This window comes from Corvus hawaiiensis, chromosome Z (genome assembly GCF_020740725.1).
Source record: "Corvus hawaiiensis isolate bCorHaw1 chromosome Z, bCorHaw1.pri.cur, whole genome shotgun sequence".
Taxonomy (NCBI): Eukaryota; Metazoa; Chordata; class Aves; order Passeriformes; family Corvidae; genus Corvus; species Corvus hawaiiensis.
In genome coordinates, this window is record NC_063255.1 from 49,725,156 (window position 1) to 49,752,451 (window position 27,296).

Below are 27,296 nucleotides of genomic sequence, written 5' to 3' on the forward strand. Positions count from 1 at the left end.
AACCCATCTCCCTCCATGACTTAGGTGTTTCCAACTGCTGCCAAAGTCCCTGTTAGTGTACACTCATGCATTTGATCTTGCCAGGATGCCGAAGGCAGATGCCTAAAAGTAAAGAAGGACCAATGTAACAGTTTCTGCAAAAAACAAATAGAATTTACTGTATGTTTTTTACACTTCAGAGCAACCAGCATAACATTGGTATTCTTTGCAAAGAAGAGAGCAAGAATTTTATAAAACAAGGAAGTGTTTATTATTCAAAAGTTAATTACTAAGCAAGACTAACTGGCCCACCAAAGGCCTAGTTACATTTTACAAGAAAGACACATTAAGTTTATGGTCAAGTATTGAAGAGAGATACTCCGTAAAAAACCACCTTAAGTCAAAAGCAAATCAGGGCAACTATCAACCTTTCCTACTCAGCTTTCAGAGGTATGAGGAAACCCACTATGAAGCATTTATTGAAACACTTTAACCTTTTAGAAAACTACATAAATTTAGCAACTAGTTTACTCGTAGCATACAAGTCTGTTAGTTGCAGAATACACCACACTCTACATAATGCCTAATTAAAACTTAGGATTCTGCCAGCTAAGAAGAAAATATTTCAGTCCACAAAACTCTGCATGTCTGCTGATAATAATAACACTGGCTTACAGGAAGTTTAATTTTTTTCAATTATACAGTTTTGTCTCAACTGACTGTACATTAACAACCCCTCAGTGTTGTAACATGGTCCCATAAAAAGGATGAAAAACAGCTTGTATATATTAAATTTACAGGAATAGATTAAATAAAAAAAAATTTCTAGGGAAAAGAAATAGTATCCAATTTTTAACACATACATCCTCCTTTTCATGAACGCTGCTTATGCTGGCCATCAGCAGAAAGCAGTTCTGATAAATCTCCAGAAGGCAATGTTCTCAAACAGTCACACACATCTACTGAACTACTACACACAGCCAAAGATTGAAGCTAAACCTTGTTCAGCAGAGAGACAATTAAATACTTTTATTCCCTCCAGTAAAAGTGAAAAAAATATGGCAATATGTACTTGTAGCTCCTTTACTGACTGACTTCTTTTTGTAAGAAGGCTTAGATATCTTCCTGTAATTCCAAACATGCAAAGGGAACATGCCATCTTGTTCAACAAAACTTGTAAGAGGGCAAGCACAATAACCTCTCCACATACAATTATTTCTGCATATCCCACTCTGTACTATGTAGTATCTACACATAAATGAGAAAAGACAGGAAAAGATAAATCAAGACAAAAGAATGCTAAATGTAATCTTTCACCATAAGAGTGAAAAATGCACCAGGGCATCTACAAGTCTAAAAAGAATATTCAGTAATAAAAAAAATAAAAGGCAAATCATAGTTCTTTAGTCTCATTAGTGTTTCAGTACATTTCAGCATCTAAAAATAAGCCTGAGAACACATAACTGTTCAAACATCATGTTAACCCCAGAGTCCCTTGAATCCAACTTCTCTAACCAAAAGAAACTAGTGTATTTTCTTTACTTAAATAAGCCCATGCCTTCACTGAAGTATCCTGAAAGAATTGTTCCAGGATCTGCAAAGTTCTGCAAATGACCCTCTCTACCCTGCTTTTACATTCACATCTAATTATTTCAAAGCTTCAGTATTCAAACATCAACAAATTCTTTTCCCTGCAAAAGACCATTTCTCTCTAAATGAGGAATATGCGGTCTTGATGCCATCAAAGAATTACGTGCAGTTTACTGAAGTTTACGGAGCCCCAGTTACCTGAGCGACAGAAACAACTGCTCCTTAGTTTATCAGAGAGGTTCTTACCCTCCTTTTTTAATTCTGTAGCATGCTTATACATTCAAACAAAGTGAAAAAGACATCTGAAATGTGAAATCTGTTTCAAGTTCATTATGAATTCTTTTCACAATTATTTTTGTCCCAAATACACGGAATAAAATACTGTACAATTTTCAAGTCACTTCTCTTTTAAGGGGCTTTGAAGAAGCAGTTTGCTTGAACTGTAAGGTTGAAATTTCTAGTCTGATAACCCAAAGCACAATATAAACATTCAGCTATTACCTACTTTTCATGGTTTTAGTAATTCAGCGAGAATTCAGCTCAATTTACGTTCTGTCTCTGCTTCGCACATTTATAAGCAATGGCAAACAAGCTATTTTCAGGAAAAAAAATTTGTCAAGAGGTAGGCTCTTGTTACAGGAAAAGACCAGTCCATTAAACAGACTTGCACTAGATTTGGATTTACTACATTTCCTAGAGGGATTCTGAAAAGGTGTCATTCTAGACCACAGTCACCCCTTAAAAACAAAAACTGAGAGAAAAAACATTACAACCTTGAAATGAAGCACAACTTTCTTTCCAACACACACCCCTCACTTACAATTTTAGAAATTCAAATCTTTAGTGGACTAACGAATCAGTGAATTAAAGATTACAGTTTAAAAGGCAGTGATGACTATTTTGTAACTTATCTTTCACCCAAAGAAAGAAAAATTGACATATTTCCAGAAGAAGTTCTGTGGAGGACTAAGCATAAGCATGTTTTGTCTCAAATACTCTGACTGTTAGGACAGGAAAAGTTGAACGAAACAGAGGGTACCATGGTGATGGAGTAGTGCTGTTCTGAGCCAGCTTCCTGCTCCTTAGTCCCCTCACAACTGACTTCCCAGGAGAGCTCAAAGAGCTGCCTGTGCATATGCAAACACAACAGCATGAGAAGTCTTGTTTACGTAAGAGGCTGCACCAGGTTAACTATAAAAGGAAGCACACTAGGCCCCCTCACTCTCTTTTTCCATATCTTTCTCTTTGTTTTGCTGTCCCTGCTCTGGACCATCCATGCAGCAGGAACAACTGCAGGAATCTACAGATCAGTGAACTTCTGTTTTCTTTCTCTTTTCCACCTAAATTTCTCTCATCCCTTGCTTTGCCTGAGCAAAGCACAGCTGTCGTATTTTTCCCTGTACTGTACAAAATGAAGGGCTTGTTAGCCACTACTTTTGAGAAGTGTATTGTAAGAATCCAAGGGCTTGTTAGCCAATACCTTTTGAGTCTAATAGTGGGGGGTTGCCAAAGTTATGACAACTGTACAATAAAGCACAAGAGCTCCCCACCGTGTGGTCTGGTGTCTTCATTTAGCGCAGTAAGAATATACAACAAACATCACACTCCTACCAATGGCTTGTAACAATAAATTGGTGTCACAGACAGGACTCCTATGAGGCTGAGAGGGACTGAACAGCTCTTGAGCTATTTATGGCTGGGATGGGCTTGAATATCTCCATCTCTGACTGGGGGACAGGATGGATCCGGAACAGGGAGAAGCAGGACGTGACAGCCCAGGAAATGTCAAGCACGGACCCCTTTCCCATTGTGGACAATACTTGCCCTATACTCATCTACATATGTGGAGTACTGTGTGCCATACCAATGGAAACACGAAAGGATAAAAAGATTCAAGACTCCTTACTAAAATGTCTAGATAGAGAGCAAAAAGAGAGAGACATTTCTATAAAACCAGGTTGACTCTTTACAAAAATGTTCATACACAGAGCATGAGACAAGACTCTTTTTTACCAAAATGTGTAGAAAGCAAAAAGAGAGAGACAATTTATTACAAAATTTGGTTGACTCTTTGCAAAAACATTTTAAAGTCTTGGTTGAGTCCTTATAAAAACACCCACAAGATTTGGCTGACCACTTATGAAATTGTTTAGATAGAGAGAAAAATGAGAGAGTAAAATTGGAATCTTTGTTGAATACAGAAAGACCTGTCCTGGGTTGCAGTGTATTCTACTACCATCCTGATGAGCTGTTGAAACCAGGAGGGGCAGTGTTTCCTTGCCTCCTCCCTCTGGACTATCTTCTGCTAATGAGCCCATCAATGCCTGGCCTCATGACTCATCATCCCATTGGGAGATGCTCCACCCAGAAGGAGGAACCAAGCATTCCATCCTGGATATAATCTGAGATTCTGAGCACCACAGCCACCCCTTCCACTGGATTCCCAGAGGACAGGAGCTGCACAGCCACCACTGGCCCCTCTGAGGAAGAGCAGACCCCTCTACAGGACCACCGCTTCGACAGAACCACATCCAACACTTCAGGAGGACTGCAGCCACCATCTTCTCAGACTGCTACTGCCACCATGACTAACAGGGTGTCAGGTTGTATCCTGACTCTGTCAGTTTAAACCAGTGTTTTCTGCCTTTATTTTTTCTTTAATTTCCCTGTTAAATTGTTATTCTGACTTGGTGCCTCCCACTGGTTTGTTTTCAAACTAGCACACATTCTGGCGCCCAACATGCAGCAGGGTACTGAAGAAAAGTCAGAATTACAATTTTGTATTGTAGAAGCCACCTACTCATTATGATGCTCATGGGTCTTGTACCTAGCTCTCTATATTTTTTCTGCACAGGGGGAACTACCTGACAATTGCAATGCTCCCATGTAGATCAGGGTATGTGCGCCAGTTTGTACAAATTTAGAGGAAAATATCCTCTGATAGACGGGAGGTTACAACCAGCCCTCCCCCACCAGGTTCAGGAAAAAAGAAATTTTCCTTGAAGGAAAGTGAAAGAGATAAAAACTATTTATTTAACAAACACACACGAAAAGGATAATAATGCTAAATGACAAAGCCTCTCGCTCTGCTGAGAGAAAACCTGGGATAATTTTAGAGTCCTTCCACAGGTCTCTTTCCCCTTCCCTGGAGCTGGGTCATGGGTCCACCTCCAGGGCCAAGGCCTCGGTGGAAGGTCCTCCCGATGTATTCTGATGTTGAAACAGTCCAAAAAAGAAGAAGAGGAAAATCCAAAGTCCCAGGAAAAAAACAAAGTGCAACTCTCCGTCTTTCTCCAGAGAAAAAGAAGCCGAAAGCTGGCTGAAAAGCAAGCAAGCTGCTTCCTCCCGCTCCCGCCACTGCAGAACACAGAGAGCCGTCTCTATCTCTGTGTCCTTAAAACAAACTGCTTTGAAAAGTTTTGCTCAGTTTTTTCTCTTCCCCCTCTCACGCTCAGTTTAAAGGCACAAAAAGGCACAAAATTAATTTCTGGGCATAGAGCAGAGATAGGGGATACACATCATAAAGTCACCCCAAGACAGTATGGTATAAAATTTGCTTTATTGGTCTATTATGCCTATACTGCATGATAACCTCTGAGGCAATGAACATAATTCGGAATACATACTCAACTTGGCTTGCTTGTCCTAAGTCTAGGCTGCTACATCTGGGGCCTCAACAATTGCACCCAGCCCCTGGGGGAAGGAGTAAAGAATGTTTTTTTCCAGTCTTTCAGGCCTGACACAGCAGATTTTGAAAATATTGAGCTCCCTCTGGATGTCAAAGACAGCATAAACTTGCTGTTAGCTCTGCTTTGTCTTCTTTGTACAGTCTGCACCATGTACACCATGCTTAGAGTAAGAGCTACGGCACAGCATCCTCAGGATAAGAGGGGAAAAAAAGAGCAGAGCAACAAACATCATGTCTATCCAGAGTGACACAGAGGAGAAAGAAACCAAATGCAAGACAACAGTGTCCGTGCCTATGCAGACTGACACAGAGGAAAAAAAAAAAAACAAAGGCACTCTCAGCTTCTCCACACAAACTGTCACTGAACCAGAACAGCCTAAACCGATTGCAGTTGCCCCGGTTCAGAAGAAGAAATGAAAAAGCAAATCAGTCCGCATAGTGACTGACGAGGATGCAGCAGGACCTTCGCACCCAGCAGAAGAGGCAGAGCCAGAGATCATCACTCGGTCGCTATCCCTGGGTGAGTTGCATGCCCTGTGGAGGGAATTCACCCGCCAGACGAACAAGTCTATCCTGACCTGGCTGCTCCGCATCTGGGACACTGCAGCCAATGACACCATTCTGGATGGAAGTGAGGCCAGGCAACTGGGATCTCTGTCCCGGGATGTGGTCATTGACCAGGGGATCGGGAGAACCCAAGAAACTCTCAGCCTCTGGCGGCGACTGCTTACAAGCATAAGGGACAGGTACCTTTGTAAAGAAGACCTCCAGGTGCACCAAGGAAAATGGAGCACAATGGAACAAGGTATCCGGTGCCTGAGGGAATTGGCTGTGCTGGAGATCATTTTCTCAGAAGATGAGAGATTTCCTAAGAGCCCAGATGGTGTCCAGTGCACGTCACAGATGTGGTTGAGGTTCGCACGCCTTGGACCAGAGATATACTCCCATTACCTGGCAACACTGCAATGGAGGGAAGGCGAGGACAGGGTGGGCGTCTTGGTGAACAAACTGAGGATTTACGAGGACACCGTCACAGCCCCGTTTCGCACCCACGTCTCATCCGTGGAAACAAGGCTGGCTGAGCAAGTCCGGGGCTTGATTGAAGAGGGCCATCAGAAACTGAAAAAGGAACTTAAGGAAGAGATTTACCACATCCCACCAGAACCAACAAGAGTCTCTGCCATTAGGAGCAGGCATCCCGCAACTAGGGAGAAAGGACACACTCCACAAGGTAATCTCTGTTTTTTCTTCAGTAACATGGAGAAGACATGAATAAGTGGGATGAAAAACCCACCTCCTCCTTAGTAGCCCCTGTACATGAACTAAAAAGAGGGACCACTACCACAAGAAGCTCATCTAGAGTCAATGCTGCTCTGGTCTCTTGTGCACAGAACTCCAGATGGTATAGGAATGATAGTATCACTGATTCTCTTGAAGGGACCTCAGGAACATATTCACCGGAAGGGAGCAACATGTACCATGACCAGGAATAGAGGGGCTCTGCCTCTAGCCAGGCAGAGGAAAGGGAGAATCGGGTCTTTTGGACTGTGTGGGTCCGATGGCCTGGCACATCTGACCCACAAAGATACACGGCTTTGGTTGACACCGGTGCTCAATGTACTCTGATGCCATCAAGGTATGTGGGAGCAGAACCCATTTCTATTTCTAGGGTGACAGAAGGATCCCAGCAGCTGACTGTACTGGAAGCTGAAGTGAGTTTAACTGGGAATGATTGGCAGAAACACCCCATTGTTACTGGCCCAGAGGCCCCATGCATCCTCGGCATAGACTATCTCAGAAATGGATATTTCAAAGACCCAAAAGGACATCGTTAGGTTTTTGGGATAGTTGCTCTAGAGACCAAAGATATCAGACAACTGAGCACCTTGCCTGGTCTCTCAGATGACCCCTCTGCTGTGGGACTGCTGAGAGTTGCAGAACAACAGGTGCCAATCGCCACAGCAACAGTGCACCGCCGGCAATACCGCACCGACAGAGACTCTGTGGTTCCCATCCATGAGATGATTCGCAAACTGGAGAGCCAAGGGGTGGTCAGCAAGGCCCATTCACCTTTCAACAGCCCTATATGGCCAGTGCGTAAGTCCAGCAGAGAACAGACACCGACGGTGGATTACTGTGGCCTGAATGAGGTCTCACCACCACTGAGTGCTGCCATGCCAGACATGCTGGAGCTTCACTATGAGGTGGAGTCCAAGGCAGCAAAGTGGCACGCCACCATCGATACTGCCAACGCCCTCCTCTCCATTCCTTTGGCAGCAGAATGCAGGTCCCAGTTTGCCTTCACCTGGAGGGGCATGCAATACACCTGGAATCAGCTGCCCCATGGGTGGAAACACAGTCCCACCGTTTGCCATGGACTGCTCCAGACAGCACTGGAAAGGGGTGAGTTCCAGAATATCTGCAATACATCGACGACATCATTGTGTGGGGCAACACAGCAAAGGAAGTATTTGAGAAAGGAGAGAAGATAGTCCAGATTCTCCTGGAAGCTGGCTTTGCCATCAAGAAGAGCAAGTCAAGGGACCTGCTCAAGAGATCCAGTTCCTGGGGGTAAAATGGCAAGATGGACGACATCAGATTCCCACTGAGGTCATCAATAAGATCACAGCAATGTCTCCACTGACCAGCAAGAAGGAAACACAAGCTTTCCTAGGCGCTATAGGTTTCTGGAGGATGCACATTCCCGAGTACAGCCAGATCGTGAGCCCTCTCTACCTGGTTACCCGCAAGAAGAATGATTTCCACTGGGGCCCTGAACAGCAGCAAGCCTTTGCCCAGATCAAGCAGGAAATCGCTCACACCGTAGCCCTTGGCCCAGTCAGGATGGGACCAGAGGTGAAGAATGTGCTCTACTCTGCAGCCGGGAACAATGGTCTGTCCTGGAGCCTCTGGCAGAAGGTGCCTGGTGAGACCTGGGGTTGGCCACTGGGATTCTGGAGCCAAAGCTACAGAGGGTCTGAAGCCAACTACACTCCCACAGAGAAGGAAATCTTGGCCGCCTATGAAGGAATCCAAACTGCCTCAGAAGTAACTAGCACAGAGGCACAACTCCTCCTGGTACCCCGATTACCAGCGCTGGGTTGGATGTTCAAGGGAAAGGTTCCTTCCATGCATCACGCCACCGACACCACACAGAGCAAGTGGATCACCATCATCACTCAGCACGCCCAAACTGGAAACCTGAATCGCCCTGGGATTCTGGAAATTATAACAAACTGGCCTGAAGGTGAGACTTTCGGATTATCTTCTGAAGAAGAGGAAGAGCAAGTGACTTGTGCTGAGGAAGCCCCGCCATATAATGAGCTACCGGAGACTGAAAGACGTTATGCCCTCTTCGCTGACGTTTCCTGCTGAATTGTAGGTGCTAACCAGAAGTGGAAAGCTGCAGTATGGAGCCCCACACGACGAGTTGCACAAGCTACCGAGGGACAAGGTGGATCGAGTCAGGTTGCAGAGCTTAAAGCCGTCCAGCTGGCTTTGGATATTGCAGAATGAGAGAAGTGGCCAAGACTCTATCTCTACACCAACTCGTGGATGGTAGCTAATGCTCTGTGGGGATGGCTGGCTCGCTGGAGAAAAACCAACTGGCAGCGCAGAGGGAAACCCATCTGGGCCGCTGAGATGTGGCAGAATATCGTCGTCCAAGTAGGGAAGCTGACCGTGAAGGTTCGGCAGGTGGATGCGCACATACCCAAGAGTCGGGCTAATGAAGAACATCGCAACAACGAGCAGGTAGACCGAGCTGCCAAGGTGAAAGTATCACAGGTGGATCTGGACTGGCAGCACAAGGGAGAATTATTCCTAGCTCGTTGGGTCCATGATGCCTCTGGTCATCAGGGGAGAGATGCAACATACCGATGGGCCCGTGACCGAGGGGTGGACCTTTCCATGGACAGCATCTCACAGGTCATCCACAGTTGTGAGACCTGTGCTGCAATCAAACAGGCCAAGCGGGCGAAGCCTCTGTGGTACGGTGGACGATGGTCAAAGTACAGGTATGGTGAAGCCTGGCAAGTTGACTACATCACCCTTCCCCAAACCCGCCAAGGCAAGCACTACGTGTTGACCATGGTGGAAGCAACCACTGGATGGCTGGAGACCTACCCTGTGCCTCATGCTACTGCCCGGAACACCATCCTGGGCCTGGAAAAGCAAGTCCTGTGGAGACATGGCACCCCCATGAGAATCGAGTTGGACAATGGGACTCATTTTAAGAACAGCCTCATAAACACCTGGGCCAGAGAACACGGTATCGAATGGATATATCATATCCCTTATCATGCACCAGCTGCCAGGAAAGTTGAATGCTGCAATGGACTACTTAAAACCAGCCTGAAGGCACTTGGTGGGGGACCTTCAAAAATTGGGAAGTGAACTTAGCAAAGGCCACCTGGATGGTCAATACCTGACGGTCCATCAATCGAGCTGGTCCCGCCCAGTCTGAATCCTTGCACACAGTGGATAGAGACAAGAGTCCCTGTGGCACACATGAGAGGCGTTTTAGGAAAGACTGTTTGGATTAATCTGTGGGATTGTCTTTGCTCAAGGACCCATTGTGTACCACAATGAGACCTAATCTTAAGGTTTCCCCGTCTTTCTGCATTACCCACCAAGTGTAACCAGGTCCTTGAGCAGCTGTGAAAGAGGCTGAAGCCAGAGAAGTGGCTATAGGAAAGATAGAAGTGTAGGCAGCAGCTGCTGTAGAGCACAAGGAAGCTGCAGAAGAGGAGGCCAAGGCATACTGGGAACCTGAGGTCTTCATACGGTAAATGATCCTGTGAGTCCTGGACCCTCATCCAGTGGCTGCCTGTTGCCTGGAGAGGGAGAGGAGGCCTCAGGAGAAGATGTTACTTGCTGCTGAGAGTTATCAGGAAAAGAGGCTGAAGGCAGAAGGGCTATTTGCTGTCCAGCATGGTCATATTAGGAGGCTTCAGGCGCAGCTTTGGGATGCGTAAGAGAGAATCTTTCATAAGGAATTGCAGGATGTAGAATCTGGAATCTGGACCCCTAGTTAAAAAACTGAAACCAGAGATGATGGACAGGGTCAGCAAACTGCTACAAAATAGTGCCGTATAAGGCAACCAAAATATCAAAGTTATTGCAGGGTAAGTTAAATGAGAAGGGAGATGCTGTACATATTCCCAACTCAAATATGGAGGTTGTGCCTGGACTAATCCAAGTAGAAGTTGTTAGTCCAGGCACAGGCAAAAGTATACAGATTCAAAGCAGTGGTTCAGTTATTTACCCAGTTCCACCCAGTGAGACAATGGCAACCACCTTACTGCTCTGGTGGTATAGGAGTGGGCCATGGGAAAAGGAATCAATGATATCTTTCACAAAAGGATAGATAAAGATCCAATTAAACTTAAGCATCACCCAGGACAACCAGTTTTAGCAGATTCTTTTTCACTACTGGAGCAGTGACCTAAGATGCCTTTCAGCAGCTATTTGTGGATAGCTACCAATGCCCATGATAAAGAGCACTGTGTTCATGCCAATGGATACTACCTTCTTTTCAACCACTGGCTTAGGACTAGGCATTTTTCCTTTTCCTACAGGAACTATGACAAAAGCAGTGACTAATGTTAACATCAAGCATTTTAACTGCATATTGCTGTTGTTTTATAATTAGTACCTAGCACTACTGACCCAAGATATTTCAGCAATGTATCCTTCTCCCTTCAGCCCGTTAAACATGAACTATTGTAGTAAGACTCCAATGTAGCTTGGGAGCTAATACAAAAATGTGTAAGAATATGGAGGCCTCAGAGCCAAGGGCTTTGCCTTGCCATGCCCTGCTTCACACTGGAAGGAATTAAGATTCCTTCTGTTGCTTGTAAGTTTGTCTGCTGTGATGTGTATTACTTGTAGCACTTGACCTGAAGACTTCCCCTGAAACAAAGTTCATACTTGGTGTCAGAATTTTGAAAAAAAATTGTGTACTTGTTACAGTTGTAACGGGACCAAAGCCCCATATATTTTTCAGTGTGGTACCCAATGGCAGGAATTAGCCTGCCAGAGAGCCACAAATAATTATCCTAAATCTTACTGAATTGAAGAATGACAAAATACACAGCCCCTTTGGGGTTGGCCTGGAGGAGTTCAGATGAAAAATCTTACTCCTATCTAACAGCAGAACACATACTGGATTGAAATGCAGTGTTTGAATTCCTTCCCTATATCCTATCAGTGCTCAATTTGACAACCCCTCAGAGATGGATGCGCCCTTAGCACACCCATTATTGAACAACAGCTACATGGGATGCTCAGCCTCACCAAAAGGGAGTGCTCTGTCACCATCCACAATGCTACAACTTCAACTGAAGAGGCCTGAGCAAAGATGAAGGAAGCTGCTGACCAGATGACTGAACTATTCCAATCACTCCAACCAAAGGATTGGTTCAATGAATCAAGCCTTAAACCCCAGATTTCTTCTGTTTTGAAATCAAGGGGTGGGGAAAGTGTTTGACATAAATCAGGATTGTAATATTGGTGGATTTCTGGTTTTAATGATGAGCATGGACCTTATTTGCAGCTATGATTAGCTGCTTACTGTCTTCTCCTTCCTCCCTCTTCTAGCCCTCTGTCCAATACATAGAGATCACCACAGCCAAAGATGAGCCATATGCCCAACCAACAGTAAGGAATGTTTGAACCACTGGGCCTTGTGGAGGACCTGGCATAAGCATGTTCTGTCTCAAACATTTTGACTGTTCTGGCAGGAAAGCTGTGATTAGAAGAGAGGGTCTCACTGAGGTGGAGCAGCACTCTGCTGAGCCGACTCCCTGCTCCACCTGGAGACTCATGCTCAGTTCCCCACCCTGGACTCAACTCGTTGGAGAAGGGCTCCAAGGGCTGGCTGTGCATCCAAGAACAAAACACCACAAAAAATCTCATTCATGTAAGAGGTTGCACCAGGTTAACTACAAAAGGAAGCCAATTGGGCTTCCTTCCTCTCTTTCTCTTTCACTGTGTCACAATTCCAGCTCTGGACCAGTCACGCAGTGACACAAGGCAGGATCTAAGGACTGATGATATTCTTTGTTCTTTCTTTTCTGCTTTTATTTCTCTTCTTCCTCACTCTGTCTGGGCAAAGCATGGCTATCATTTTCTATTCCATACTCCATACTGAAGTTTGTTGTGGGAGAGTTGTGGAAGTGTTGTGGTTTGTGAGCCAGCACCTTTGAGTAGTGTGCTGAGACTTTAATATTAAAGTGTAAAAATTACAGGCTTGTTAGTCAGCACTTGTGGAAGTCTTCAAACATAAGGGCTTGTTAGCCAACACCTTTTAAGTTTAAATAGTGGGCTGTTTGCTGGACACAAGGCAATCACACAAAAAAGCACAAGAGCTCCCTGAAGTGTGTCCAGTGTCTTTGTTGAATCTTGATGAGAATTTATAATGAACATCATGGCCTCTTACTTATGGGTCATAACATGCTCAAGCAGAAATTCCTTTAGCTAGTCTTTCGGTAGTGTTTAAGTGTCTGCTGAAGAGGTAAGTTTGAGCAGTGGAGAAATACGTCAAAGGGAAAGAGAAGAACAATGAAGGAGAGGGAAAAGCTGAATAGTGAATAGGAGGTTTAAGTCAAGTACAGGGACATATAATAAAATTAGTAAATCTAACAGTTAGAACAAGTGAGCAGTAGAGTTTTTACACACCAAACAGCTATTGCTAAAGAATGACTTGATCACAAGTAATCAGTTTGTATACTAGAAGACCAGCAGAAATGTACAAACACCACTATACAGCACAGAACTGGTAAAGCCCAGTTCTTAAAGAGTTTCATTCTACTTCTTATAAAAGCCTATTCTGATGTCTCAAACTGGAGTATGTCCCCAAACAGAACAGGCCATAATGAACTAAGATTAAGAGGAAGATTCTGGAACTGTAGCCGTTTTACCAAAATAAATACGCATTTACATACAAATATTATACTTTAAAATGCATACACTGTATGACCCTCAGACCTCATGTAGAAAAATTTTTTAAGCTATTTTGTCACACAAGTCCTGAAGCTGCCCTAAGCATCGTAACAGGAACGTGCTTGTATAATTTTGTCCACAAAAGAAATACTAATTCAACACAATTAAAAACTTTGAGTCAAAAGAGCACTTTTAAAAAACACTTACTTTTACCATCAGAAGCACTCTTGAACACTGCTGTATAAACACAGCCATTCATTGCACTTGAGAGAAACCCACAAAGTCCTCCTGCACTAGAGTATATGGTTATCATTGATACACAAAACATCTGGCATAGGAAATGTCTTGCTGCTCGCAAGACAACAGTAGGTCAACAATGGAATGCTACCATAAGGAATGCAAATACAATTTTAGGATACTGCAGGAGAGATTACAACAACCAGACCTGCCAAAGGTAACTGCTCAAACTATAACATAAACATAATTCAAGTAACCCCATTCATGAAGGCTAAACTTGAACTATAACAGGTACAAAACAGGGAGGAAGTTAAGAGTATTTAACTTACAATAACAAAACGAAGGCTAAGCATAGGCCTAATGACTGCTCTGAAAGCACAGAAGTAAAAGTGGCAGAGAAAACAAACGCTTACATTTAAAAAGGAAAAGGATGATATGCCATTGTATCTATACTGTTAGAATAAAGTCCTGGTACTGTCTCAAAGGAAAAAAACAGAAAAAAAATGCAAAAATCCAAATAAATCCTACAGTTTGATGCAGCTGCTTTTAGCAGGCTGAACCTTGTGACTCAAATCCTTTCCAATCTGGAAATAAGTATGTATCTGAAACACATACTGAAATAAAAAAGGGAGAACCATATTAAAAGAATCCACTAGTTCTACCTGCAGATAAGTGTATTTTTATCTTACTATGATGACGCAAGCTCCAGTGTTGATTTTCACTATGATTTCTTCGTCTGCTTTTCATTGCAAAGACATTACAGCTTTTCACACCACTAATGTAAGAGGACAAATGGGAAGTTCATCACATATTCAGAGCTCTTTCAGTGCTAGTAGTAAATTACAGATAGACTTAACTATATTGGTTCTCTAGGTGACTTCAAACTAAGTTACTCAATAAAGTTACTTCAAGCTTTTTACTCAGCTGGAAACAAGCAGCTCTAAGACTGAGATATTTGGAAACCAAAAAAGTAAATGCTGCCAACGAACAGTATCATCTGTGACAGCTGAAATCGGTTGAAATGGTAGCCAAGCTTACTAAGTTGCATATGTAATAAAAACGCTTTTACCAAAACCGATCAGATAAAAGTTCTCTTGCTCTACATGATCAAGTAATTAGTGCTTAAAAAAACCTCACTATCTTGCAAAGTAGTTCTAAATGTGCTTTGTAGTAGACAGCCTTTAACTAGAAGAATTCTCAGACTATTTTCAACTTTCACCAGACATACAGAATAAGTTCAAGATAGGTTAAAACAAAATGATTAAATCTGATTTAACACACAATAACCCTCAAAACTATATCCAATGTTGCTCTCTCAAGCCATAATTTGCATGTTCTAAAAACTTTTACTACTCCCAAAGTAAATATTTTACAAAGCAAGGGCAGTGATACCCATATTTTTCAGGAGTTTATTATATGTTTGCAATGCTTTTTAGATTTCTTATATAAAGCCATGCATTTCTGTTCCCACAGCTTACCCTTCACTTTATGGAACCCTACTACACTGTGTAAAAAGTTCTGTGCTACTGCAGCAACAAAAATTAATTGTAGTCCTACAAGCCCTTCAATGATAAAAAGTAATCAAGTGGATTTCATCATGAAAGACTTCAGTTATAAAAACAGTCATTTACCAAGAGGTTAAAAATAACCAGAAGCAAATTATGGTGTTACCAAAGTAGTTCTGATGAAAGATTATGAAAAAGCCAAACAATAACATTAACACAACTAACACAATATCCAAAAGTATCGTGTTCACAAGTGAAGTACATGTATTAACAACATTGCAAATAAAACATGTCTACCAAAGTGATGTGCAAATACCAACAATTAGAGATGAAAAACACTTAAGGGCAGGAGTGTGGACATTAAAACACATGCAGTCTGAAGAATTTCTGGAATTTCTCTGTAGTCACCTGATATTAAGATTCACAGTAAATTTGTTGTACCTCTACTTGTTGGACAACAAAGGAATCTACTAAGATGACTGCCACAGAGCACATCCCTAAAGCAGCATTAAACCACTGCTGACTTTGCAAACATACATTTAGCCTTGAAAACAGTGACAACAATTAAAAACTGGTTTTACTCAATATGGCCAAACTATACAATTACATCTATCACTAATTGCTTTTATCTAGTTCGATGAAATCATACAAGACTATTAAAGGTTTCAATGCAATAAATCAAACCAATAACATCTGAAAGGAAAAAAAATCTAATTAATTATTCATCTCAAATCCTTTAAAAAAATATTAACTTACCAGCTTAATTGCCACATAGTCATTTGTGTACAAATTTTTTCCTTGAAAAAGAAGAAAAACAAGAATGTGAGACACTGGCTTTTCTGTTCAAATAAAATGCCATTTAAACATCATGAAAGTCTTCAAAACATTTTTCACCTAAGGTGCTAGTTGTTCTGGCAGTGACAAGAAATGTGTGTTTATTAGTCTAATACCTTACTTTAAAAAGAATTTTTCCTTGAATAGTGTAAGAGGTGGAAATTTCACAGAGTTTCAGCTATTTCACCAAGTTTGTGAAACTTTTATGTACTAAAAAAGCTTGAACATTGGCAAATCACTGTAACTGGAATGGGATATCCTACATTTTCATCATTATTGCTGAGAACTATTTTAAACTTATTCTAAAATTACCATATAATTTTGAAACATCAGCCACTAATTAAAACTAGAATTAACTAGGAGTATTTTTTTTCCCTCAATTATGTAATTTACTAAGCTAGAAGTTAGGACAGGACAATGACATTCCTGACAGGCTTACACCACTTGGAAAACACATCTGCTGCTTTAAAAGAGATTCTGTAACTGGATAAGAACTTTTCAGTATCACTTAAAACTGTATGCAATGACTAAAATGTTAAACAAGTTTTATAAAATTAAAATTAAAAAATAGTGTAAAATTAAAAAATAGCAGATAAAGGAAAAATTAAGCTATCAATTCCAACATGTTTTGTTTCTTTACAATCTTCAAATGCATTTAGTGTATATTATTCTTAATGATAATCCTACTTTTTTCTCTGTAGTATTACTCAGGTCTGAATTTCCCATATTTAGCTCAGTTTTGTTAAAGAAATCCAACGGGGTAAAGACATGGACCAAGTCTAAAGAGTTCCCTGTGAAGACAGTTACACAGCATCATAGAATATTTGATTTGGAAGGGACCCACAAGGACCATCAAGTCCAACTCTTAAGTGAATGGCCCATACAGGGATTGAACACATGACCTTCCTGTTACTAGCACCATGCTGCGACCAACTGAGTTACACCAATAGTCAAAGACTGATTTAAGCTCTAATCATCCTTTTAAAAAATAGAGTATTGTTGTAAAGCTGAAACAAGATGCATTAAAAACATGCATCCCTTAGTGGATCAACTTCACAAAAAAAACCCAAACAAAAACGAATTACCTGATGCCTTCACAACAACAAACACATAATCAATACCAGCAGCATGCCATAATCTGACCCACAAAAGGATGTGTATTCCAAGACCTATCTAGGGACTAGAGTGGAAATCCAGGCATCATAAGTATTTCTTCTCTGATGATCGTATCAGTTACATTTCTGATAAAAAGTGTACTTTGTTTGAAGTTGTTTCTTTGCCTTTGTATGGTATTACAATCTATAAAACACTTAATAGAAATTCTTGCAGGAGCCCTGCTCATTCCATCTCTCAGATATAAAAATCATCTACTCTGAGTAAGTATCAAATCCAGCTACAGTTAAGTAGCTGGATATTGAGTTCCAAAAGCTGTAATGACATGTTTATTCTGAAGTAGTATCAGAAGGGACACTAACTTTCCAGGTGGTCAGTCAAGACAATTGTCTCTTTAAAATACAGCAGACAAGTATAAATGATGCCACTGTTGATCTGTCTATAAACACACAACAGGTCTTGAGTAATGCATCACTTGCAACAGAAACAAGTTCTCTCTTACTACCTCATCAGTTTATCTTAACTAAATCAGTTTAACTTAACTATAACAAAGAGCCTTAAAATTAACAGCTCAAGATCCAAACCAATTTAGTCCTTTACAAGCTAATGGTTGAACATCACAGATAGTAATTTGCTACACATAGCCAATTTCCCATTTGATCCATAAGCCACTACTGAATTCTGACCACTGCTTTCTTCTCAGGTGGAAGAACTACAACAGCTCCCAATACATAACTGGATTTTTATCTTCTGAACGCAACTTCACCACTCTACAAGTCTTTAATCTTCCTTTAAGTCCCTCAGGTTTAAACTTAGGACACATGCTCAAAATATACTCCCATTTGCAGAAACACATAAAACAAAGTGCTTCTGTACATCTTTGTAGAAAGGATGCACTCTAAGTACTTGCTACTGTAGCAAAGCAAGGGATAAAAAATTTAAATCAGAATCTATAATAGCAGTATTAACTCTTGCTTTCAGTAACTTACATTTAAAACATCTTACCTCACAACAATAAATAGGGATTTGAAATATCTAGTATATATGCAAAACCCAAGGATATTAAAATGAGAAAGCCACACTTGTCCTGGTAACTGTTGCAGGACAGTACACTGCCTTGTAATCTTCCTCCTATTTCTTTTACCTACTTGTTCTATTTTATTTCAGTACTATCAAACTGTAAGTCTTAACTATTTAATACTGTATTTAAAATAATTGTTTCACTCTGTACCAGCTGCAAGTAAATGAATTAATCAGATATTAATTTTTAATGAGCTCTGTACATTGTGACCAAATAACAGACAAAAAAATTAAATTTATTAGTTTGCAGTTGCCTTTATGGAAAATTAATCTTGTTAGTTTGACTTAGTTCATTGAGAGGATTGAAACAGAAGTTACAATTCGAAGGCAGTATGCATAAGTTTTGAAGTGAGGAAGACCTATTTTTCAGCTTGATTTGTGGAAAGGCACATATGCAACACTGTAACAGTCAAAATGTATCAATTTTGTTTAAATACTATCAATAATAATAACAAGAGTACCTATTACTGAGACTGCAAAATTCAGTGTCCTAAGTCAGAGCTGCAGCAATATTGTCTTTAATCCCCTTCCAGTATTAATTTGCTAAGCTTGTTTACATCCTGACAGCCCCCACAATGCACTATATTAAAAACATGTTATATTTTATGCAAGCACTCTATCATAAATATTGCCTGAAGGCCAATGAGCATTAGTTCTACTATAGGCAAAGATCAAAAGAAAGAACACCTATACAGCCCACCCTCTTCTCAAATACCTAACTTTGAAACCCACATCTATTTAATGCATGAGGCACTTGAACTGAAACCTTCTAACAATACTAGAATAAATCCTTGCCATTAAGTGTCAAGTTGCATTTGTTAACACATACAGAATTTGCACACCTTGAAAACCCTGGCTAATCATGCTGTCCATCCTGGAAATACAAAACTAAACAGAGTCTTCCAAAACCACACACCCATCAGTGTCTATTTTACTAAATGCTAACATTTCATTTGGACAGCTTTACTGCCCAAATTCTTCAAAACTCCATAGGTCCTTCTCAGTCTGTGCCTTCTCCACCATCTGATTTTCACCCATCTGTTTACCACAGAACTAGAAACCGAATTATCTCAGATTTTCTCTACAGATTGATTCTCACTGCCGTGTTTAACAGCAATTCAATGTTTAGCCTCACTACATTAGAAAAGAAACCAAGGAATTTCTGTGCTCGCTGCTATTAAAAATGCTGTAGTACCTGGTACTCCAAGTATCTCCAAGAGATCCATCAGACCTACAGGACAGGGATGTGCCTCGGATACATTTAGCCCTAAATATACCTCAATAAACTGGCTCAGGAAGTCAGAAAAGACATTTACAATAACCATGATGTAACTTCCAGCATCTTGGAAGAGAAAACCGAGTGAATTTAGGAGAGCACTGCACAGTTAGAAAACACTTTAGTCCCAGAAAGTATCCTGCTGTGCAGATTCTTCAAGTCATCAAGCTTGCACTGGCTGGGGTAAAGCCAGAAAAGATGGGTTAAATAAGCCTTGCGTATCTGAAACTTCAAAGCAGTTTAAACAGCTGCATGGTATTCATACAGAAATTTTTATGCCTAGACTGCATAAAAATGGCCTTGAATAATGTAAACTGAAATAAAGAAACAAGGATCTTACCTAACCGTAGTTCTCCAAAATTACCGCACCCAATTTTTTTACCAACTCTGAAGTTAGGGCCAACCATTAACACTCCAGAATTTGAAGAACTAGTTCCACGTGGATTATGGCCTGATCTCCCACTAGGCCGTGCCATTCTTTCATCTGGTTTGTCTTTGTCTTTCTTTTTATTTTCCATGTCAAGTTTACGGTACTCCACTTTGACGTATTCCTCTCTTTAAAAATCAGTATAAGCAAATTCCAATTGGACAATGTGAGAATGCAAACATCATGAGTGAAGTGCCCAGCTGGTTACTGTCAGTAAGCAGTCAACAGCAGCATGTTCATCCTGTTTGCAAAGCCTTGGAGGTATCTGTAATGAAATGTACTTCCAGAATGCACAACACCAGCAATATTTCCTAGTCTTCAGACAAACTCTGTTAAAAGAAAAACAAAGTTATTTGAGACACTAAGATTCTTGCACAAAATTACCTTTCTCTTCAACTAGTCACACAATTAAGCTATAACTAAGTGTATTTTGCTTTACAGATCTATGAAAAGCACTACTTTAAGGTTAATTGTCTCTATTTCTAGTATGTAATGACAAGAGATACTGGTGTGACTGAAGTGTGCCAGAATTTCAACATTTCAAGGAATAGTTTCAAAAAAGCAACAAAAAAGCCCTATAAAACTTCTTCCTGAATAAACACATTTAAAATTGACCCTTGGACCCATTCATTCCACTTTATGCCAGCTCTGCAAAAGAAAGCATTTTATTTATTTTCTCTCAAATATTATCTGTTGTTTTAAAGTAAATGCTCAAGCTGCACAGTTATTGAAGTTACAGAAATATATTGTATTTTCTGAATTGTAATTTCTGAGATGCACAAATTATAAACTCATGGCAAGGACACTTGAGTTCTTTCAGTAACTCCTAGAATCTAAAAAAACCCTGTATTTATTTACTCTTCCCTACTATACTTATGTCATAAATCTGTTCCCCTGCTCCCCTTCTCCCTTGTTTAGCATCATTGCCTAGACACTAATTCCTACATGGATTTCAGCAAAAACAATGTTATCTTACTACTGCAATAAAGAACCATAAGAAAGCTTTTGGTTTTAAATCTCAGTTACAAGAACACTGGATACTGTTTTCTATTTGATGACAATGGCATAAAACCTCATAATTCAGAAGGTTCTACACAGGCAAAATTCCATGATGAGTTAAACACCTGTCCAAAATTATTTTGCTACATTTGCTTCAATGTTGGGAATACACTGCAGTAAAGGAATTACATTTTCCTTTGGAAAAATGTAATTCATGCACTACAGCCTATTTTAAAGGTAGTCACCAGGAACTTATTTTTAACACTTTGAGCTGAAGACACTTTCATTTCATAAACCAATTTCTCACAAAGTAAAATAATTACTTACATCATAGGTTACTGCAAAATTTCAAAAATCAAAGAGATAGTAGTGAAAATACACCAAATAATATGAACAGTCATCTGAATAATTGCATCTGCTAAATCATACATAGTTATAGCATGGTTATAACTAGATGACATTTAAAAATCATTAATCAACAGCTAACTAACCTATTACCTGAATGGATTTGTTTGGCAAAGAAACATGACCACAATACTGTGAAAGGGGGAATGAAAGGCTTGTTCTGAGAGCAATCAAAAAACACAAATGCAGATTCCAATCCAAGATGACTTGCTTAATGCCAGGGAAAAGGACTTCAGCAGTAAATAATGAACGCTGTGGTCTTTTATGGTACAGACAGAAGCATTTAAGAGAAAAAGATAGGCACATTACAACATAATCTTGTAGGTTTTTAAGCACCACCACCAGATACCCTAAAGTCACTTCCTAAACCACAGATCTCAAAGGAACAGACTCAATGAGAAACAATAGGTAATTTTCCCTCACCCATCACTACAAAAGCTAGGGAAGAAGTGTAGACATTAAGAAAGCTAGACATTAAGTGTATTGAAGTAGAACTTCAAGGTCACCATTCGGTTCTTAGAAAGAAGGTCAGCACATCTGATGCAACAGAATGCCACTAAATATTTTAGGTACCAAAGAAAAGAAGACTTATGTTCCATATCTTACTGGCTTCTTCAGCGAGAACTAACAATAAACAATCCTAGAATTTTTAGTGTACCAAATACATTACAAACAACATAAATTTTGATTTCCAGAAATGTGTCCTTATATGGACAAGTCTATTACAGAGTAACTTCTGTCCTTCCCTTTCCTCCTGCTGAAACAACAGATACTCCAGTTACATTATGGGTAAGCCTTCTTACATAAACTGGCATTAGTACCTTTTAGAAGATACCTGCTAAACAAGCAGCACAAGTCCTACACATTTTTCCTACACTATTTATTAAAAAGAAGACATGCAAGCATTCCTGTCACAGTTTCTCCAGGATGCAAACGTTCTCTTACAACATTTTCCTAATAAAATAATCTGCAACTAAGTCAAAATAAGGACAGCACTTATGACTTTCTTCATACTGAAGTTCCTGTACAACATTTTATGATGTATTTACCTTAAAAAATACAAAAAGTTTTCATGGTTACTTTTATTTGTATTGCACTTACCTATGGCAGTGTTATACTGTTGATGGCAATATCTTTTCTTCACCATAATGCTCACATTCTAGAGGAAAAGCACCAAAAGGCAAAGAGACACATATATGTAGTATTTGCAATTACTTAGCATGTAAAAATTTCTGATATAGAATGAAAGTACAGTTTTTGGAATTGCCTTAGTTTTCTTAGACTGTTAAGGAAGATTCAGCAGATTTTTCTCAAAGACTCAACATAATTTTTAAGGCTCAGAAGTCAGACATCATTCAAAAGTGTGCATCATCTGAAGTGAAAAAGGAATACATACAGTGTAAGCATTCTAAATTATTTCAAAAATTCTTTTCTTGCTTTGTGATAGTTACAGGCACTCTGAAAAACATACCATCCTTGTCCCCATTTTGCAGCTTAATTTTGTTTAATTTTCATTTTTTCATCTCTGCCTACAAAAATGAGCACACTTAAACCATAAACTTCAGCACAGCATCAGCAAATGTTGTTAGGATTTAAATAATTGCTCTTAGCTAAAGAAGTATATGACTAAACATCAGGATAGTGGCAAACACACCATCAAAGCCAAGTTAACAAAGCAACATCACAGGACTGAAATGACTATGTTCAAGTACGAAGAGAAAGAGAAGGCAAAAGAAGCTATCAAAAAAAAGGTCAAAATGGTATTACATTGAAGGAAAAGTAATTAGATCTCAATTATAAACTAAATCTACAATCCATATAGACTGAAGATAAAATATAAAACAAGATTGGAAAAAAGCAAGTAACTTCAGAGTAACTGAGATGCAGAACTAACAATAGCTACCAGAGGTTCCTTTTTTTTTGTGTAAACTGATAGACTTTTCCAAGCACTCTAGAGAGACCAGCTGAAAAGTAAGGAGAGACAAAGTGAAGACAACTAAATGACAACAGACTTTCAATTGACTGACAAGTCTCACAAACTAACACCTGCAGAAGTATCCCTAGATTAGAGCTATAAATCTACACATCTCTCTAATCTCAGTTTGAAAATGCTCCAGTTAACACTACCAAACACTATATGCCACATAAGAACCCTATTCTGTAGCAGCAACAACTCTCTAGGATACTATATAATGCAGAATAAAAGAAAAGCTCATTTAAGTACCTTCTTCATTCATGTGTTTCTCAAATGCCTGATCCTGCAGCAGCAGCAGGAGTACCACTGTAATTATACACAAGCTGACATGTTCCGAAAGTGTTGTCATGACAATGTTCACATTCAAGTGTGCAAGTCACCTTTAAAATAAAAACTTACTAGCTACTTCATTCCTTTTTTATGTTCCACATTTACTCCTAAATAAACTAATTAAGAGAACATTAAAGTTGCTAAATAGACCATTCCACTGCCCAGGAATGACAAACTTAAATGAAACATGCAACCATAACTGCTCCCTTAGGTAACATAAACATTACCCTTCACATTGCAATTACAAGAGTCTCTATCACTGCTAGTATCAGTATACTAACATTTTTCTCTATTTTTAAGAAAAGCACACAGTAGCAAAAGAGCCACAGAGGAAAATAAAAAACTGATAGAGCGTTAAACTAGATTGGAAGAAGGAAAAGGACATAAACAGGTTTGACAGTGATAAGCAATGGGATAGTATGAATGCTAAAAAAGTTAGCAGAGAAATTTTCCACCTTTTACAGTCTTCTGTGAAAGTCTCCATTCTCACGCAAACTAAGCTGAGAGACTGTTTCCTATTTTGTAAACTATTTGCAGGGGCAGGGTGTTGTGAGAATGCAGTGGATACTGTTTCAGTTCACTGAAGAAAATACTTTAAAATAGGCATCGTAGCATTCAGCCAATCACTCTGGGAGGTGTATGGTCAAGCACCCAATAATGTTATACCACTTTTGCGAACAATGCTATATAAATGAGTCTGTAATTAATTAAAGGATTCCATCCCATTTACCCTGGACTCCTCTGTCGTGCTTCTCACCATCCCTGCGGGTCACAGCGACAGGATGGTATGCCAAAACTCGAGGAACTGAGTGCTAGTGAGATCCTTAACCTGGTCCATGAGATGTCAGCTACAACAGATCACACCCGAAATGTTTCCACACCAACACACACAGCACGAGGAACATCACTGGAATAAATGAAACCAGGCAGGATGAGCCCTGTGACTGGAGTGCCATGTTGGACAGTCACAGGCTCTTCAGGAGGGACAGGCAGGGCAGGAGAGGTGGAAGGGCTGGAATGTACAGAGCCTGAAGTTGGCAATGGCAGGGTGACAGTGTCTGAGTAAGGATTAAGGGACACACAAATAATGCAGGTGTCATCGCAAAAGTCTGCTATGGCCACCTAGCCAGGACAATGATGCCAGTGAATTATTCTTTGAGGAACTAAGGGACACCTTCAAAACAACTGCCTTTGTCCTTATAGGAACATCAATTTGTCGGATGTTAACTGGGAGCATCACACAGCTGGCAAAAACAGGTCCAGAAGAGTCCTAAACCTGGATAGCCTCATAATACAGCTACTGAGAGAGCCAGCTAGAAAAAGTGCCCTCCTTGATTTGTTGCTTACTAACAGGGAGGATCTCATGAATGAAGCTGCCTTGGCCACAATGACCACGAAGCAATCAAGTTTAAAATCTCCGTTGTCAGAAGGAAAAGTGCCAGCAAAATTCCAGCCCTGGGCATGAGAAGAGCTGACTTCAAGCTGTTTATGGAATGAGTAAGGTGCCCTGAGAAATGCTTTTTGAGGGTCCATCAGGTCCGGTCATTTTTTAAGCACCACCTCCTAAGGGCACAGGAACAGGCAGTTCCAAAATGTCAGAAGTCAAGCAGAGGAGGCAGAAGGCCATCTTGACTGAACAGGGATTTTCTCTTGCAAATAAGGCAAAAAAGTGAGGTGTATGCACAGCAACTTTAATAACCTGACACACTGAGCAACCTGCTCCTGGAACATTGCAAGAAATGAATGAGTGCCAACTGAGGTGATTTTCCACAGACAGTAAAAAACATTTTATACTGAACTTCTGTTTTCAGAAGAAAGTATTTGCAAGGTGCAACTAAGAAAATACTAGTGGTTGAGGTTAGAAGTGAAACATGTCTCCCATAACCCAGTCTGGTGGAATGGAAGAACTACAGAGATGCTGCTTACCACCTCAGGGAGAAAATCCATGCGGCCAAAGCCCAACTGAAGCTGGACAGAACTGTGGGGAACAATAACGAGTTTTTTTCAAATACATTAATGGCAAAAGGCAATCAGAAATAAAATCAGCCCATTACAGAATGAGGATGGTCATCGCACAAATCTCACAGACAGAGACAAGGCAGAGAGAAGTATAATGCTATCTTTGCCTCTGTCTTCAACACTGATGACCGGTCAAGAGGGTCTCAATATTCCTAGATGGAGGACTATGGCTGTGAGAATGACAAACTCCCAGTCAATCCCGAACTTCTGTGGGACCTGCTGTTTCAACTGGATCCCTAAGAATCTATGGGGCCTGATGGGTTTCATCCAAGAATACTCAAAGAGATCACTGATATTATCACAAGACCCTTCTCCATGATTTTTGAAAGGTCTCGGGAATCTGCTGAAGTCCCACTTGATTTGAAGTTGCTAATGCCCCAATTTTCAGGGACTGCAAGAAGGATGACCCCAGAAACTACAGGCCTGTCACTCTAACTTCAGTTACTGGTAAAATTATAGAGAAGATTGTTCTGGGAAATACTGAAAACTCCTTAAGGACAGTTAACCACCACAACCAGCACAATGTAAAAAAGCCATTGAGCTGTTAAGAGTGCCCAAAGGAGGGCACGAGGATGGTGAAGGGCCTTGAGGAGAAGCCGTGTGAGGAGTGGCTGAGGTCACTTGGTCTGTTCAGCCTGGAGAGGAGGAGACTGAGAGGAGACCTCACTGCAGTTACAACTTCCTTGTGAGGGGAAGAGGAGGGGCAGGTACAGACCTATGGTGACCAGTGACAGGACCTGAGGGAATGGCCTGAAGTTGTGTCAGGGAAGGTTTAGGTCAGATATCAGGAAAAGGTTCTTCACCCAGAGGGTGGTTGGGCACTGAACAGGCTCCCCAGGGAAGTGGTCACAGCACCAGCCTGACAGAGTTCAAGAAGTGTTTGGGCAATGATCTCAGGCACATGGTGTGACTCTTGGGGTGTCCTGTGCAGGGCCAGGAGGTAGACTTTGATGATTCTTATGGGTCCCTTCCAACACAGGATATTTTATTATTTTATGAAAGACAGTAAAAAACAGTCCTGGTTTAAGCACAAGGAACTTAAAATTCACTCAGCCTCCTGGCATTTTCATACCTCTGCGTTTCTCGCCTCTCAAGTATCTGCTCACATACTTCTACTCCCAAGGGCTCATGATTTTTGGCAATGACAGTAATTCAGCAACACGGCTTCTCCTCACATCTTCTAGAAGAGTGCAGAAGAAGTTTCTAGTGCCTCCACTAAAGACTTCCAAGAAACTTTCTCTGACATCACACGTAGTTTTTATGGAACACTCCACCTACTACAAAGCCCTTAACTGAGATGGGAGAACAGTCATGTTCACTTTCCAACAATCATCTGAATGTTACAAATACATTTGGACTACAGAGAGAATAATACAAGACTCCATGCAACAAAACTCCTTTAGAAATACTTAAGAGTAGAAAATCTGAAATTCATTCTACAAATCTGATACCAAGCAAGAGCTTCATTGTGAGGTCATCAATACAAAATTTAAATATCTAATCAACTATGTCTGCTATTTTTGTATGCCTCACAGAAAGTCTAAACTGTTCTTTCTAGATTAGTTATTACTGCATAATTTTCATTCATCTTTATATACATGTCTCCATACAACAGAAGAAATCTACGGAATTTCAAATCCACAGCAAATAGGCTCATAATTGAAGACCCCTTGTAAGTTTAGGACAGCAGTTTCTAACTGTGAAAAAGTTTTCAGATAGAATTTGAATTTGAAAATACCTCTAAAATTATATATGGTTTAGTCAGATCCATTGTTCATTTAAAATGAAAAATAAATATTTCATGACTGAAGAGTGGATTTAAATATTTTCACTTTAGTCCAATGAGAGAAATTCAGGCTTTCACATGACTTTGATGTGACCCAAATAGGTTGAGT

The 27,296-nt window shown here is 40.4% G+C and overlaps 1 protein-coding gene across 7 annotated transcripts in view; it reads right to left on the reverse strand.

Moving 5' to 3' along the window:
* Positions 1-27,296, reverse strand: part of CSNK1G3 (casein kinase 1 gamma 3) — an 82,712-nt gene that overhangs the window by 45,013 nt on the left and 10,403 nt on the right. For 5 of the 7 annotated variants that reach the window (XM_048291410.1, XM_048291415.1, XM_048291414.1 and 2 more), the window contains 3 exons: positions 22,179-22,236; positions 19,587-20,002; positions 15,700-15,740 (listed from right to left, as the gene is read on the reverse strand). The exons of 1 other annotated variant lie outside the window; for it this stretch is intronic. In XM_048291410.1, the coding sequence (XP_048147367.1) occupies positions 15,700-15,740; positions 19,587-19,764 (219 nt within the window). In that variant the 5' untranslated portion in view covers positions 19,765-20,002; positions 22,179-22,236. The remainder of the gene's footprint in view (positions 1-15,699; positions 15,741-19,586; positions 20,003-22,178; positions 22,237-27,296) is intronic. One more of the 7 variants, XM_048291413.1, reaches the window with a different exon arrangement.